Raw genomic sequence first — 17,649 nt, 5'->3', positions numbered from 1 at the left:
TATATAAGTGTCTCGTTAGACTTTTTATCTATAAGGGATATCTGTTTCTCTCTCACCCATCTTGCCTGAAAAGACATGAGAGAACTACTCTTTGTTGATGACGGCGTACCCTCTGACGAGAGCAGTGACACGAATATATATTAGGGGTCACCTTTAGCTAAGTATTATCGTGGCTGTAGAATATCTGATAGAACCGTTATGGTTGGTACGGCCGTGGTCATAGATCGTAACATGGTTTGACAAGCCAGAAATGTGCCTGAGCAAATTGTCATTATATGTATCTAATCTAGTCCTTTTATATGGGTAATTAGAAATCTGTATTTGCCATCAGAGAGGGAAGTCGGAACGACTTCACGAAGTATGACACGAAAATTTGAGTATTTTATGATTTATTTTATTTTTTCTATTGTTGAATATGATTTTGATTTGATTGTTGTGACTATGATATGATATTTTTCTTTGATAAATAAATTATTTTCAAAAAGTAAGAAAGGACCCCGACATGACCTGCTGGTAAATATTAATGACATAATTATTCACTTTTAAAATCTTACGATATTATTTAAATAGTATTTTGTTTACTCAGTATATGGAACTCACCATTTCTATACCCCCTAGATGAGGAAGATAGTGAGAAATCGATCACTGACCTACCCTTTGAAGTCTAATGAGGATTCTCTGAATCCATAAACCTTGAGTGTATGACTTGTCCCACACTCTGATGAGTTTAATAACATGATGATAGAAGTGACCCTTTTATATTTTGATATTTTGTTCTTTTTGCCACTTCTGCCTTCAGTTATATATTTTTAATTGGAACTTATATATTTTGATAAGGAATTTATAATAATTTGCTCTGCTGCATAAAATTTTATCATGCACTCGTAATCTATTTCTGTATCTAGCATCCTTATGGCTTAATTAGCATTCAAGATGTCACATTTTATTTATTTATTCTCCTACGACCACACACTTTATTTCTCGTATGAAATGAATAAACAGTTATGATAATAGTAAGAAAAATAATACTAATTCTCTTATCCATATGAGTAGGGATGTGATATTGAAAGATTTGCATTGATTACTTTTTATCTATTGAGCTACACTATGTGTCAAAAATTCAATAGTTTAAAATTTTCAAACTTATTAATAAATTGTGAAATTATCTATCACTATTATAGAAAAACTTTACTCACAAAACAACATTTTATATGATTTATTGAGCCAATTTAGAAGATCTAATAGTAACACATATTGTTGCTCAAATTACATTTGTCACATATAATTATTAAATCTTGGTCAAATAGATCATGCATTAGATAAAAGAAAAGTAAATTAGTCTACTTATTTTTAATTTACTATTAGATTTTTTACAATGAAGAAAGGCAAGAAAGAATGTCAAGAAAATACAAGATAAGTTTTGGACAGAGTGAGTCAACTTCCATTATTTTTTGGAGGGAAAAAAAGACATAATATTAGCTTTGATTAAAAGCTATGCAAGTATCAAGAAATTAAAATATATAAGAGATACAAATTGGAGATTGCTATTGGCACTCCTCTAAATGCTGTTAACACTCGCAAACTCCCCTCTATGGGAGGTGGAAATAGCAAATATAGATTAGAAGGAGATGACAGAAGATGAATATTGAAATAAAAAGGGTAAAGATAGGTGATCCGACAGCCCGGATAACCCACAATATGAGTGTTGAACTTGATGGGTCACGTGGAATAAAAAGTAAGCTGACACACCACACATGCCATTGCTACCCATCTGCACGTCCTCTGTCTTCTCCAGAAAACCACTCCACCCTTCATTTTATCCATTTCCTTTTTCTTCTTTTTTATCTATTATATTTCAAATCACATATAAAATCCAGTTTAAAAGCTAAACTTGATTAACTCTGTTGTTGTATAAAACCCAGTTTAAAAGTTAAAAGAACAAAAAGAAAAGAAAAAGAAAAAGATGGGTTATGTTATGTGTTGGATTGGCATTGAGTGAGTGGTGCGGATGAAGAAGCCATGAGGGTGCAGGGAAGGTGGCGGTGGCAAGTGATGAGGTGGTCATTGGTGAGACCGGCGACTTGCATGAAGGAATGGACGACGGTGGGACCCACTAAGCGGAAACCTCGTCTTAGCATGTCTTTGCTTATGGTTTCAGACTTGGATGTTTTGACTGGAATCTTGTTTCCTAATTTGTAATTTTTTGAAATTGGTTTCCCGTTTACAAATCCCCATATGTATTTCTCAAGAGATCCAAATTCCTTTTTGATCTCCAGAATTTTACATGCGTTGTCAACAACACCACGGACTTGGCTCATATCAATACCGCACTCACGACTAATTGCACTCATTTCTTTATCATTTAACTTGGCAACCATTTCTGGGTCGAATCTTGAAAATGCATTTCTGAGAACATAAATAAATATATACTTTATTAATTATTAGTTATAATTCATTATAAATTATAATGAAAACCCACCTGAAATTTTGTCGTTTTTTCAAGATTGAGGTCCAATCTGAGCCGACCTGAGCACCACTCAGAACTAGCAGTTCAAATAACATTTTGTCATCATGAACCGGGACTCCCCATTCTTCATCATGGTAAGTCACGTAGATGGGATCTGAAGTACATATGTACACATATATATATAACATTATAATTTGCATGCATGGTAATTAAAATACTAAAGAATGAGAAATTGGGAGATGACCTGAATTATTGGTGATAAAAGTACATCTCTTGTGTTGAGGTTGATGATGAGTAGTAGTGTTGGTGATGGTGGTGGTAGTAGTAGATTCAAACTTAGCGGATTTGGATCTTCCATAATGAGCAATCTTCATTTTTCTCTGGGCTTGTTGGAGAGCCATTTGTTGTCTTCTGATGGCAGCTATGGTGCCTGGAACTGGATCTTCACATGAATAATAATTTGTAGAACTCATCACTACACCTTCGTTGAAACTTTTTGATCTGATTCGTTCTAAGCTTTTGCTAATTGAAGTGGGTCTGCCATCATCGCACATTTTCGTCATCGAATTGTAACTCCGATGAACCACCGTCCCTGTTGCAATCATGTCTACGCCTGTGCTCACCTCTGCCATCCACCTCCACTTTACTTCTTTCTTTCTTTTATGACCTATATATTGCTATATGGACTAACATAGTGGGAGATGATGAGAATTCAAGTCATACAAATATATATATATATATATAGAGCGAGAGAGAGAGAGAGAGAAGAGGGAGATGAGAAAGGAAGAACATGGGGGGTTGTGAGGTGCATCACTTTTTCATGACTAAATCACATGGCATTCTTTATTTAATTAATTTTAGTTAGTATACGGATATATCCTGGAAAAAGAGCAACTATTATTCCATATGTATATTTATATATATTATTGCATCGACGAAGTTGACACATGTAGAGGGCCGTGGGGGATTATATATGTTGAACGCCTCTCTGATCCCCGGAATTCAGCTCATCATCTGTACAAGGAACCTAACATGTACGCTATCATCCACCAATCATTCATCTGACATATATCTTTTTAGCTGGAAGGAATCTCTCTCTCTCTCTCTCTCTCTCTTTCTCTCTTCTCTCTCTCCCCTTTTTGTTATATCTTCATACAAACTCGGAACTGTTTAAAGCTAAACCAGAATTAAATTTACAAGAATTTTTTTAAAGCTTAAGGGCATTTTCCAGAGTTTAATGACTAACTAAAATATAATTTTCTTTTTTAATAATAGATAGATTAATAACATATATCCTAGATAATAAAATTTTATTTGGGGCTAACTTTTTTTAGTGGAGGTCAACATTTATTTATAGTGATCATCTATCATCTTGTTAAGGACAAATTAGCATACTAACATTAAGGCCCCACTACAATAAAAACACAAGTTAGTGATGGCCTATATGATAGTTTTAGAAATACAAAAAGAAAAGCTAGCGACGAGTATAGAGACAAAACACAAATTGTCTCTAAATCAGTTGTAGTAAAATTATTTGAAATGGTTTGAAAAAATTTAATAATGGCTAATGGCTCATATGCAAGAACAAGATAAGTGATCGAGCTAGCAACACCCTATGAATTCTTAACCAAACAATGAGTTTAGAGATGCTTTTAGCTACAGGCAATTTTTATTAAAAATGGTCACCTTTAGTAACAAAAACATGACTTATATAAAGAAAACTTTTACAAGAAGAAAAGGTGTTAAGAGTGACAAAGAGAGGCAAAAAAGATAAAGAAGAACTTTTGCATAAGGGCATGATGCTTCAGGTGATAAGTTAGTTCGTTCCATTTTTAATTTCGTAGGATCCACATTGGGCTCAATAAAAGTTGTATTTTTCTGCTTAGGTCATTATCGAGCTTTATACGGAAGTAGTTAACCTTAATCATGCTTATTTAAAAATTATCATTTATGCATGTTCACCTTATTTTTGCTTATTCGAACAATATTTGACATGTGAGAAAATAGAATCAACAAGAGAATTGCATTTGAGCTTAAAGATATCATCCAGTGTAATATTTAATTATTGTGTCAAAGGAATTTAGAACATAAAAGATGTTTTATCATGGCATCATAGATGAGTTAATAGTGTAATATCATATTGTCATCACATTGGATTAAATCTTAAGGATCTATTCCATCAGGTTCTACTGATCTTACTTGATGATTAAATCCTTTTTTTCTATAACTTTTAGTTATCCAGGTTCAACTTTACCAAAAAGTTCAATGAAGAAATTCAAGGAATAAGGGTTGGTGGAATAAGCCTAACCTATGTGTATTTAAATCCTATAGATTATCTTAACTAGCCTAGTTATAACTTGCTTGCTCATATTGTAATTCTACTAATTAATCAATTTCTATCACTAGAAGAATTAAGCCCAATAATATTTACAGAGTTCTTATTTAAACATAAAAAATAAGCAATTTATCCTACTTATTTACAAACTTAAACACTTATAAAGATAACATAAATTAAAAGAAAAGTGATATAGTCACTGAATTAGAAGCACGAATTGTCTTTAATTTGTAGTACCCAGGACTCTGGGTTCGAGAGAGGTTAATGCTAGAGGACATGAATTCACATTTTTCATCCTCTAAAAATACATATGTTATCTAATATTTGGGATATGAACTGTCTCATATCTTTATGTGATTACAAGATTTCTTAAAGTAATTCATGAGAGATACTTGTCTAAGGTCAAGTATACTACAATAAATGGCTGCCAATTTGATCATTTCTCTAGACAATGAAGTTATTAAGTCATATTCCTAATTTGACACCAGTAATTGACCTCAATTGAGCAGTACCTTAAGAGAATGGGTAAATTAGATTTTTTGAAAATTTACATTTTCATAAATTTCCTTTTTAATATTCTTTTTTGGAAGCGTTATGTTGGAAACTTTATGAAGCATGTGTTTAACTAATTCATTTAAATGTCATTAGCACCTAAGCACTATTCACAAACATCTACTCACATATTACTTTACATTGAGCAGAGTACCACTAATGCGGTGAAGTAATCTCATCTTCTTCCCATAAGATTCAATTACATTTAATTCACTATCTTAAATAGTTGATAAGAAATATACTCTTACATTGACAGACAAGTTATTTAATACGTATTTTTTATTTTTTTTACTTATCTTATCATATCACTAAAGTGAGTGCACATTTAGAAGTATTCGCATGATTAAAGTATTTGAAAAACATAACTCAAATTCAAACCAACATAATTTTAGTAATTAAAAGTAGCATTCACACAGTAAGTGTAACACTCCGTCCATCGCTGTGCTTAATTAATTTGGAGAACCCTAGTTATTCGAGCCTTTAGGCCGTATTTAAATCATTTAATTTACTCCGTAAATTATTATCGTGAGTCATGAATTATGCCGATTTTTATTTATTTTGATTTTATTTAATTTTATTTAAATTTTAGTTGGTATTATTTTATTTTATTTATCTTCATTTTAGTTTATTTTATTTTATTTTAGTTTAGTTAAAAACAAATTTCGGAAGAACGAAAAAACGGGGGAAAATCCTGTAGGAAAATCCCGCAGGAAAGGGAGCTACCCATGCGGGTGCCTGTGCAATGTTCGCGCGGTGCAGGGTCAACCCTACAAGCGTCTTGTCGTGAGTAGGCAAACCATCCTCGCGTCACCTTGCACGCGGACAGTTGTTGCACATTATGCGCGCGCCGTCCACATAGCAGGCCTGCGCATATAGGCCCTTGTGCGCTTAGGGCTTACGTGCGTGACAGGGTGGGCCATGCACCTGCAACACACCGAGCGGGCCACTGCCACCTCAGGCAGTGCGCTGTCGCCCACCTCGGGCAGTGCGCTGCCACTGCAGGTGGAGGAGACTTTCTTCCTCCGTTTTTTACGCTGAGCATCTTTTTCTCTCTCGTCACTGGATTTCGCCACTTGACACAAATCCAACTGCTCCAAATTTTTATAAATAAGAGGTCATTCCTTTTCATTTTCTCCACACTTCCATTTTTTCCACCTTTCAAGAATTAAAGAGAGAGAGTGATCCAGAGTGAGAAAAAGAGGAAGAAAAAAGAATCGTGTAGAAACAATTATCAAAGTTTCGATAAGGAATTTAGTATTTCTTTAAACATCTTAAGAGGTATTTTTAGACAAAGAAAAGAGAGATTAAATTGATAATTTATAATTTTGCCTATTTTACATGTTTTTGTGTTTATAGGTTTAATAAATTGAATTGTTATTGATTTCAACCATGCTATGTGATTTATAGACACTTGATGATTTGTATGTAATTAAAATAATATGAAACTAATAAGGTTACCTGAATCATAAAAGAAAAAAAAAAGAAAAAGAGACATGTGGAATGAAGCATATATGGTCCGAGTATGTATCTGTATTGACATACATAATGCATCAAGTGTCTTGTTATAATTTTTATCTTTGGGGGGTATCTGCTCCCTTAACCCCATACGGGGCATTTATTTTTTCCTCCCTCATCTACTTTGGAAAGACGTAAGAGGACCTCTCCTTGTGGATGATGGTGTACCCTCTGATGAGAGTGATGACACAAATATCTGTTAGGGGTCACCTTTGACTAAGTACTGTCGTGATTATAGAATATCTTATAGGACCATTATGGTTGGTATGACCGTGGTCATATATCGTACCATAGTTTGGCAAGCCGAAAATATGCTTGAGCAAATTGCCGTTATCTGTATCTGATTTAATCATTCCACATGGGCAGTTGAAAATCTGTATTTGCCTTCAGAGATGGAAGTCGTAACGACTTCGTGAAGCATGACAAAAAAATCTGAGCATTTCATGATTTATCTATTTTTCTATATTTATGTTATAATGTGTGTTTGTTTTGATCATACTAACGTGATGTTTTTCCTAATAAATAAATTATTTTCATAAGCTAACATAGGTCTATAAAGTAATCAAATGGTAAGTATGTATGTTAGAATAATTCACCTTTTAAACTTTACGATGTTAATTAAATACTGTTTTCCTTACTGAGCATATAGAACTCACTCTTTCTATGCCTCCCCCCCCCCCAGATGAGGAAGAAAATGAGGAACCGCCAGCTGACCTACCTATTGAGGTTTATGAGGATTCCGTGGATCCACAAAACTTGAATGTATGATCGTTCCTGCACTCTGATGAGTCCAATAGCATAGTAAAAGAAGTGACCCTTTTTGTATTTTGACTTTGTATTTTGCAGCCACTTTTGGCCTCTATTATATGTATGCAATTAGAACGCATATATTTGTAAGGCATTTGTATTAATTTGCTCCATTGCATATAATTTTTTTCATGCACTCGTTATTCTATTTCTGTATCTGACACCTACATGCCTAAATTAACATTTGGGATGTCACTGATGGTATCAAAGCAAAATTATGCGGATGAAATCCATTACATTGAGGCCTTAGGTAGAAAGATCTTAGAGTACCTAAGAAGAATAAGTTCTCTTTTAAATAATTAGACCACCAGTTTGTGTCTTCTTTTCTTTTGTAGGAATGATGCCAGGAAGACCATTCATAGAGCGTACTGAGCGATTTGAAGCCCTGGATCACCCGACTAGGGTTGAATTTGCCGTACTCTTTTAAGCCATCCAAGGATTGACTATAGCTGTGGGACAAAATAAAGCCAACCCTTGTCCATCTCCTGCCCCATAATACTAAACAACTGAAAAGTCTATTTTCTGTAACATAGCGGAGTTTAGGAAGCTTAACTCGTTGCATTTCAAATGTGGCTCTGATCCCTTAGTAGTCGAAGCTTGGATCCTATAGATAGGGAAGTTTTTCTCTGTCTTAGACCTGATTGAGGAACAGAAGGTTCTCCTAGCAACTTTTATGCTCAACAGTGAAGTCGAACACTAGTGGTGACTTAAGAAGGAAGTCCTACCTACCCCTACCACCTGGGAAGTTTTCATGGATGCATTCTTTGATAATTTTTTTCCTGCCTATGTTCAAGAAATGAAGGAAGAGGAATTTTAGGATCTCCGCTAAGAAAATCTAACGGTTGCCTAGTATGTAGTCCCTTTTATCCAACTGTCTAAGTTTGCCCCTCTAATGGTCACCCTCGAAAGTCAAAAAGGTAGGAAGTTTTTAAAGGGCCTTCGTGCCAACAACTATGATCGAGTTGCGATGCTGAGACCCAACTCATATGCAGAGGTAGTAGAACATACCCAGTTGACTGAAGACCTTATCTCGGCTAAACACTAACGCATTGCCTGAGTCCGTACCCAACAACAACCCCAACAGCTTAGAAGGAGATTGCTTGACCCAGTAACTATCCACCCCATTAAACAAACCAGAGTTGCCTTTCCCCCCTACTTTGCCTCCCTCTCGGGTCAGTCTGCCCAAATTACCAAACTCTGTCAGCATTGTGGTCACTCACATTGTGACCTACCCTATCAGCATATCAATCACGCCTGTTATCGGTGCAGAAGCACCCAACATCTTATAAAAGACTGCCCCCAGCGACTGAAGGATGTGGCCAGGCCTGTAGTATAGGGTCATGTGTACCACCTAGATGAGCCCGGTGTTCTCCCCACCCTTGTTCTTATCCAGGGTATGCTTTCTATTCATGATATTTCTGTCAAGGCTTTGATCGAATAGGTGCTACTCACTCTTTTATTTCTTGTGTATTTGCTTGTAAGCTTGACATTACGCTAGAACCTTTAGCGAAAATATTAACGGTAGAAACTCCCTCTAAGGGATTATTAGAAGCTCACTATATATATAAAGATTGTAAGATAAAAGCTTCAGGGATAGAAGTATTTATGAATCTATTATTGTTAGATTTTTTAGGATTTGATTTAATATTAGGAATGAACTGATTAGAAAAGTATAGAGTAATAATTAATTGTGAAAATAAAATTGTAACTTTACGGTCCCTAAAAAAGAAATAAAATCTATTGTTATTAATTTTTCTAACAATTAAATAAACAGAAATATGGGTGCTGATCCTGTTGTGTGTTCATATAAATTATTTGCAATTTCTAGGATGTCTTGCCCATCGAACTTCTTGGTCTGCATCCCCCACGAGGAGTAGAGTTCTTAAATGAATTGCTTCTCAGAATCCAGCCAATCTCAAAGCCTGCCTATCGTATGAGTCATGCTGAGCTTGCAAAACTAGAAAATTAGCTTTTTAAACTAATTATTCGAAATTTTATCCGCCCTAGTCATTCTCCTTGGGGCGCTCCTGTATTGTTTATGAAAAGAAGGATGGTTCCCTCAGACTCTGAGTGGATTATCAAAAACTCATCCAAGTAACAGTTAAAAGCAAGTACCTCTTACCTCGGATCGACGACCTCTTCGATCAATTGCAAGGAGCCACAGTCTTCTCCAAGATTGATCTTAAGAAGGGATATCAGTAGCTAAGAGTCAAAGAAGAAGATATTTCGAAGACCGCTTTTTAGTGCAGGTACAGTTTGTACGAGTTCAGGGTAATGTTGTTTGGGTTAACCAATGCTTTTACAGCCTTTATGAACCTCATGAACAGAGTTTTACGGCATGCACTAGATCAGTACGTCATCGTAGTTATTGATGATATCTTAGTATACTCCAAGAGCCTGGAGGAATATGTAGAACACTTAATGAAGTGTTGAAGACCCTTCGTCGGAACCAACTGTATGCTAAGCTTAGCAAATGCTCATTTTCGTTGGATTAGTTTCATTCCTCAGTCATGTAATTTTAAGAGAAATATTTTCTGTAGATCTGTCCAAGGTTGAAATAGTAGTCAACTGGAATCTGCCCACCAATGTGGTCGAGGTATGTAGTTTTCTTAGCTTCACAGTTGACTATAGGTGATTCATCAATGGATTTGCTAAGATTGCTGCTCCATTGACCGGACTCACCCGAAAGGGCGTACCATTTTTCTGGAATTACAAATGCAATGAAAGCTTCATGGAATTGAAGCAACATCTTACCTGTGCTCTTGTGTTGATCCTCTCTAACACTATTGGAAGATTTCAAGTCTACTGTGATGTATCTCATACTGATTTGGGGTATGTCTTGATGCAACATAGTAGAATAGTCGGTTACGGGTCCTGACAATTGAAATCTCATGAGCGAAACTACCTTACCCATGACCTGGAATTGGTAGCCATTATCTTTGCCCTGAAAATATGGTGTCATTACCAGTTTGGTCAGACTTTCAAAATTTATACTGACCACAAGAGTTTGAAGTACATCTTCTCACAAAGGAAATTAAATATGAGACAAAGACGTTAAATGGATCTCTTGAATGACTATGATTGCAAGATCCTCTATCACCCTAGTAGAAGAAATGTAGCCGCCGATGGACTAAGTCGAAAGAAGTTCGCAGTGTTGGCCTAAACCATGGCCTCTAGTTAGAAATTGATGGATACTATGCAGTCACTTTGCCTTAGCTACTATGTCAAGGGCACCTATCTTGCTCAGATCTGAACCCTATCGAATCTCTTCATGAAATTTTTGAAATCTCAGTTTATGGACCCGGAACTCACCAAGAATCTAGGTAAGTTCTCTTATGATGAATTTCCTAATTTTAGAATTTTAGATGATGGATTGTTTAGATTTTAGAATCGAATTCAGGTTCCTATCGCTATAAGGGCAGATGTTCTCAAGACCGCCTATGCTTCCAAGCTGTCCATCCATCCTAGGAGTACCAAGATGTACCAGGACTTGAAGCATCAATACTGTTGGTCGGGTATAAAGAAAGACATAGTCGACTACGTCTTCCGATGCCTTACTTATCAGATAATTAAGGCAAAACATCAGAGACCCGGTGGTTTGTTACAAGGACTCCCGATTTCAGAATGGAAGTGGGAGTATGTAACTATGGATTTTATTACAGGATTACCTAGGACCTATTCTGGTCGGAACACTATTTGGGTCATCGTTGATAGACTAACCAAGACCACCCATTTCTTGCCCATCAGGACCACTGACTCCACCAAAAAATTAGCCCTTATTTATATTGATGAGATTGTTCAACTTCATGGTGTTCCCTCATCCATCATGTCCAGTCGAGATCCTTGATTTACCTCCCACTTCTAAGATAGCTTTCAGGAAGCTCTGGGATCTGGATTATGTTTCAACACCATTTATCATCCCCAAATAGATGGTCAATTAGAACGTACGTTTCCGATAGTGGAGGACATGTTTTGTGCTTGCGTCCTTGATTTTGGTGTTAACTGGTATGAGTATCTTCCCCTATGCGAATTCGCTTATAATAACAGTTATCATCTCAGTATCGGCATGACTCCGTATGAAGCATTGTACGGTAGACCTTGTCGCTTTCCCACTTATTAGAGTGAAGTCAGAAATTAGTATCATTTGGATCAAACTTCATTCAAGAGACTATTGAGAATGTCACGATCATCCACAAGAACTTAGCAGCCGCTCAGAGCCGTCAGAAGAGTTATGCCAATAATCGTAGGCAATCCTTGGAGTTCGTTGTTGGAGACCAAGTTTTTCTCAAGGTTTTCCCCTACAAGGGAAAGATACAGTGGGAAAAGATACGTACCACCTTACTCTACCTCGAGAGTTTACGGGTTTACATGATTTTTTTCACATCTCGATGCTCAAAAGGTACCACCCTGACCCTTCTCATATCATTACTCACAATGAAGCACAGATACAAGTTGATATGACGTATGAGAAAATTTTCGTGGAGATTCTTGGATGGACCAACAAAGTCTTACGTAACAAGACGATTCCCACGGTGAAGGTGTAATGGCAACATCATACCTCGAAAGAAGCAACGTGGGAATTGAAAACCGACACGAGGGAGAAGTTTTCGGACCTATTCGAGACAAATTTAGGGACCAAAGTTTTTTAAGGTAAGAGGGATGTAACACCTCCCATTGTTGTGCTTAATTAGTTTGGAGAACCCTATTTATTCGGCCTTTTAGGTCGCATTGAACTCATTTAATTTACTCTGCAAATTGTTATCATAAGTAATGAATTATGCTGATTTTTATTTATTTTGATTTTATTTAATTTTATTTAAATTTTAGTTGGTATTACTTTATTTTAGTTGATTTTAGTTTAGTTTATTTTATTTTAGTTTAATTAAAAATGAATTTTGAAAGAACGAACAAATGGGAGAAAATCCTACAAGATTTTCCCGTGGGAAAGGGAGTTGCCCACACAGGTGCCTGCACAAGCACGCAAAGCATGTGCGGGATGTGTGCATAGCGTGCACATCCCATCTGTGCGTGCGATGTGGATCAATCCTGTGTGCCTCTTGTCGCGCACAGGTGGGCCATCAGCGTGTCACCTCGCTTGCGGATAGGCCCCTATGCGCTTGGCGCCTGCACGTGCGTTGCCCAACTCACCAAGGCCCTGCGCGTACGACAGGTGGGTCATGCACCTACATGCTAGCCTGCAATGTGCTGGGCGGGCCACTACCACCTCAGGCAGGGCACTGCCACCTCAGGCAGGGCACTGCCACCCACCTCAGGCGGCGTACTGCTGCTGCCTAACTCGAACGGCACACTGTCGCCGTCAGTGGAGGAGACCTTCTTCCTCTATTTTTTGTGCCGAGCATCTTTTTCTCACTCTTCACTGAATTTTACCATTTGACACGAATCCAACATCTCTAATTTCTATAAATAGGGGCCCTTCCTTCCAATTTTCCCCACACTTCCATTCTTCCACCTTTCGAGAATTAGAGAGAGTGCGAGAGTATCTAGATAGAGAAGGAGAGGAAGAAAAAAAGAACAGTGTATAAGAAATTATCAAAGTTTCAGTAAGTAATTTAGTATTTCTTTAAACGTCTTAAGGAGTATTTTTAGACAAAAAAATGGAGATTAAATTGATAATTTTTAAGTTTGCTTATTTTGCATGCTTTTGTGTTTGTAGGTTTAATAAGTTGAATTGTTACTGATTTCAAGAATGCTACATGATTTATAGATACTTGATGATTTGCATGTAATTAAAATAATATGAAATCGATAAGGTTACCTGAATAATAAAAGAAACAAAAAAAAAAGAAAAAGAGACATGTGGAATGAAGCATGAATGGTCCGAGTATGTATCTGCATTGACATGTATAATGCATCAAGTGTCTCATTAGGCTTTTTATCTATGAGGGGTATCTGTTCCCCTAACCCCATCTGGGGTATCTGTTTCTCCTTCCCCCATCTAGTCGAGAAAGGCGTAAGATGACCACTCTCTATCGATGACGGCATACTCTCTGACGAGAGTGGTGACGCGAATGTCTATTAGGGGTCACCTGTGGCTAAGTACTGTCGTGACCATAGAATATCTAATAGGACCATTATGGTTGGTACGACCGTGGTCATAGATCGTACTATAGTTTGGCAAGCCAAAAATGTGCTTAAGCAAATTGCTGCTATTTGTATCTGATCTTGTCATTCCATATGGGTAGTTAAAAATCTGTATCTACCTTCAAAGATGGAAGTCCTAACGACTTCGCAAAGAATGACATAAAAATTTGAGCATTTCATGATTTATCTGTTTTTATATATTTATGTTATGATGTGTGTTTGTTTTGATTATACTAATGTGATGTTTTTTCTAATAAATAAATTGTTTTCATAATGTAACATAGGTCTATAAAGTAATCAAATGGTAAGTATGTATGTTAGAATAATTCATCTTTTAAACCTTACGATGTTAATTAAATAGTATTTTTCTTATTGAGCATATGAAACTTACTCTTTCCAAGGCCCCCCACAGATGAGGAAGAAAATGAGGAACCGCTAGCTGACCTACCTATTGAAGTTTATGAGGATCCTATAGATCCACAAAACTTGAGTGCATGATCATTCCCACACTTTGATGAGTCCAATAGCATAGTGAAAGAAGTGGCCCTCTTTTGTATTTTGACTTTATATTTTGCAGTCACTTCTGGCCTCAGTTATATATATGTAATTGGAACTCATATATTTGTAAAGGATTTGTATTAATTTGCTCCGTTTGATATAATTTTTATCATGTACTCTTTATTCTGCTTCTGTATCTGACACCCACATGCCTTAATTAGCATTTGGGATGTCACAGTAAATAAATTAAATTAGTAAGGAAGAAAGAGATATAAATAAGTTTATAGAGATTCAGTCACAACCCATGCCTATATCTCCTTAAGCCATTATTTGAGAGTTTCATTAGTCATTTCCTCAGCTAAAAAAGCTTGTTTTATTCTTAGCTTATAAACTAACCATTTATAATTTTTTTTTTTAAATTCACAAGTGGTCTTGTTTTTCCTGCCTCATAAGTAACCATAAATAACTTATTTTGTCTTTGAATCTTGAATAACTAGTCTTTTTTCTTGGCTAACAACAACTACTTATACTTGTTTGGTCTTGACACAAGCATATGTTATGCTTGTTTTATCTAGCTCAGAATCAACCACTCATACTTGTTCCATTTAAACACAAATATAAGCCAAAATAAAAATATTGAATGTTATAACACAAAACTCTCTAACTAGAGAAAATACATTATTATATATATATATAATCATTCTCACTACATGAAGAGTACACATTCAGGTAGTAGATATATACATTTTAACTAGAGTAGATATCCTAGAGGGAGAAGTTTTTAAATCAACACATAATTTCAAAAAGAATGTATTTTTTTCTCTTTGACATCACTCACATTGTTTTCTTCTAGAACTAAGTGAAGATTAAGCAATCTTAAGTATTCTTTTATAAAAAAGAGTACATATTAATAAAAACAAAAACTTAGGAAAAGCTTATTTACCTTCAAGGAAACATTTTCTTTTCGAATTTCTTTCTTAAATCATCTTTGAAAACCTTTAACACTTTTCAGATAAATATTATTAAAAAAACGTTTAAAAAGTTACCTCAAAGCTCATTCTTCAAATGCGTATATTCTTTTCATTAAACTTGAAAATGGTGAAGAAAGATTTTTAAAATGATATTTAGTTTCCAACTTTTGAATCTTATTCTCCCTTCTTTCTTTGATTGAAATGAGTTTGATAAGTGATATTAATATATTTGATAGAAACCTAAGTGTTAGAGAGAGATTGTTTTGAAAACTATGACTTCTATATTTTTATAACACAAAAAACATATTCATTTGAGCAGTACAAGGTTGATGTAACTCGAGTGAGTTTTCAATATAATTCAGAATTGCTTTTATCTTTAAAACATTTAATTAGTAAAATCCTTACAAATTAGTATTCTCTAAAAAAGATTTTAATTGTGTGATATAGATGAGTTTTTTTCTTGAGCCATAATGAGAATTATACAACTTCTAGAGAGATGGAACCTGACACAAGTCTTCAATTTTTGCATAGAACTCTTCCTTGAGATCTCTAAATATTATCTTCTTATCTTCTTTTCATTTTCCTTTAGCTCATTAACATTTTTCTGTATATTCAATTGCTTTATCTCTTGGCTGAACTATTCGTCTTAAACATAATCACAAATCAATATTAGTACGAATTAAATGTTTATCATTTTTTAGAATTAAGACATATATCTAAACATTTATTATGGAAGATGATGTACAAATAATTATAAAATTTAATGCTTTCAGAATAAATATTTAACCTTTCACTTCCATTCATTTATGATTATTAATCTAATTTTACACAATTATTTAACTAGTTATTATGAATAAAAGAACAACCTAGTGTAGAAAAATGAGCCTTATCAATGAAAATGAATTATCTTTAACAGAAGAGTAAGAAAAAAAAGACAACAAAAAAAGTGACTCTAATAGTAAGGGAAGCTTATAAATTGAGAAAGTATCTAGATTTTGTACTTGATTTTACGGAAGAAGAGATTTTGAAAGTTGATTTAGTCACCAAGAAGAGATTAAGAAGAGTGAAGTGTATAGTCAAGTGCACTAGAAGGGGGCTAGTGGGTTATAAGGGTAATCAGTTCGAGAATAGGGTTGTGGTTTTAATTAGAAGAGTGGGTCTAGCAATATAAAGGTGAAGTTGTTACAAGTGAGCAAAAAAAGTAAGATGAGGATCACTAAAGTGGCTAGAGTGGTTGCCATGGAGTCAATGTGGTGGTTGATGTGCCTAATTAAACATTTACTATGTGAAGTAATAGTTTTGTAGGTATTTTCTGATTAGAGCATGGGGTAACAAATAAACATTGTCTTGAGGAAGAAGATAATGAATAAAAAAAAAAGAAGAGATAGTAAGAGATAAGGTCAAAGCCAAAAAGAGGGTGGAGGGTGGAGGGTGCATAAGATAATAAGGTTGAGCTCAAGAACAAAAATAAATCGTTTTAATTCATGCCTTATTTGTCAAATGAAAATGATAGTTATTGTGTTTTGAAAGGATGAGCTCTTACAAATACTGTAAAACCCTTGAGAAGTCTATAGGGCAAGTTTTGATCTAAGTTTGGAAGAGAAAGATAAAAGGTAGTAATTGTGATGTAAGTAGTGTGCAACAAAACAATTATTGGATATTTTTTCCAACTTTAGGTACTTAAAATTAGAATATTCATTTTCTGTACTATATTCACACATTGTAGCTTGACATGAACTTTATGTAGCTAAAAAAAACATGGTTATTCGATCAACTAAAAATTTGGTGGGTTTAAGGATTTATGTAACACCCTGAAAATCAAACAATAATAAATTAATCTCAAGATATCCAATGACTCAAATTCACCAAAAAAAACCCCATATATAAACTCTCCTTTTAACACCCTAAAAAAAACTAGCCTCCATTGGATGAGAAAAGAAGAGAGAGAGAGAGAAGAGAAGAGAGAGAGGAAGTCAAAGAGAGAGAGATCCAGAAGAAAGAAGATGGAAAAAAGAGAAGAGACATCATGCGAGAGAAGAGAAGTCACTGTTAAACATTGTGCAACTGACCCCTGCACGAGGTGGAGTGAAGACAACCAAAGAGGGAGATCACGATGCAATTGTGAAGTCAGCACCTACAAAATGACCGGGTATAGATTCACACGCGACTGTGAAGCTGGAGGGTCGTGTGGTGGGCTAGGAAGAGAGGCTTGTAGTAGATATGTTTAGAAAAAAGAAAGAGACAGGGGAGAAAGGGTGCACCATGCCGGAGAATAGAACTTGACTGTGGTAAGCATTTTTCTCCTATTTTCTCTTATGTTCTTCTTCTACTATCAATCTTAATGATTATTTCTACATATTATTCAAGAAACATAAAACCCAAGGAGTATAAAGATAAATCGT

General features: G+C 35.2%; 1 protein-coding gene across 1 annotated transcript; it reads right to left on the bottom strand.

Moving 5' to 3' along the window:
- Positions 1–1,418: 1,418 nt before the first annotated feature.
- On the bottom strand, positions 1,419–3,304 carry LOC110808490 (DNA glycosylase superfamily protein). Its single transcript, XM_022034002.2, has 3 exons — positions 2,712–3,304; positions 2,480–2,621; positions 1,419–2,406 (listed from the first exon to the last, which is right to left on the bottom strand). The coding sequence occupies exons 1-3, from the start codon at positions 3,097–3,099 to the stop codon at positions 1,974–1,976; spliced, it is 963 nt and encodes a 320-aa protein (XP_021889694.2). The 5' UTR covers positions 3,100–3,304; the 3' UTR covers positions 1,419–1,973.
- Between the last annotated feature and the right edge of the window lie 14,345 nt (positions 3,305–17,649).

The sequence above is a fragment of the Carica papaya genome, chromosome 2 (assembly GCF_054855325.1).
Source record: "Carica papaya isolate Zhongbai chromosome 2, ASM5485532v1, whole genome shotgun sequence".
NCBI lineage: Eukaryota > Viridiplantae > Streptophyta > Magnoliopsida > Brassicales > Caricaceae > Carica > Carica papaya.
Note: the sequence above shows the minus strand (reverse complement) of the source record. Positions and strands in the feature narration are given on the sequence as shown.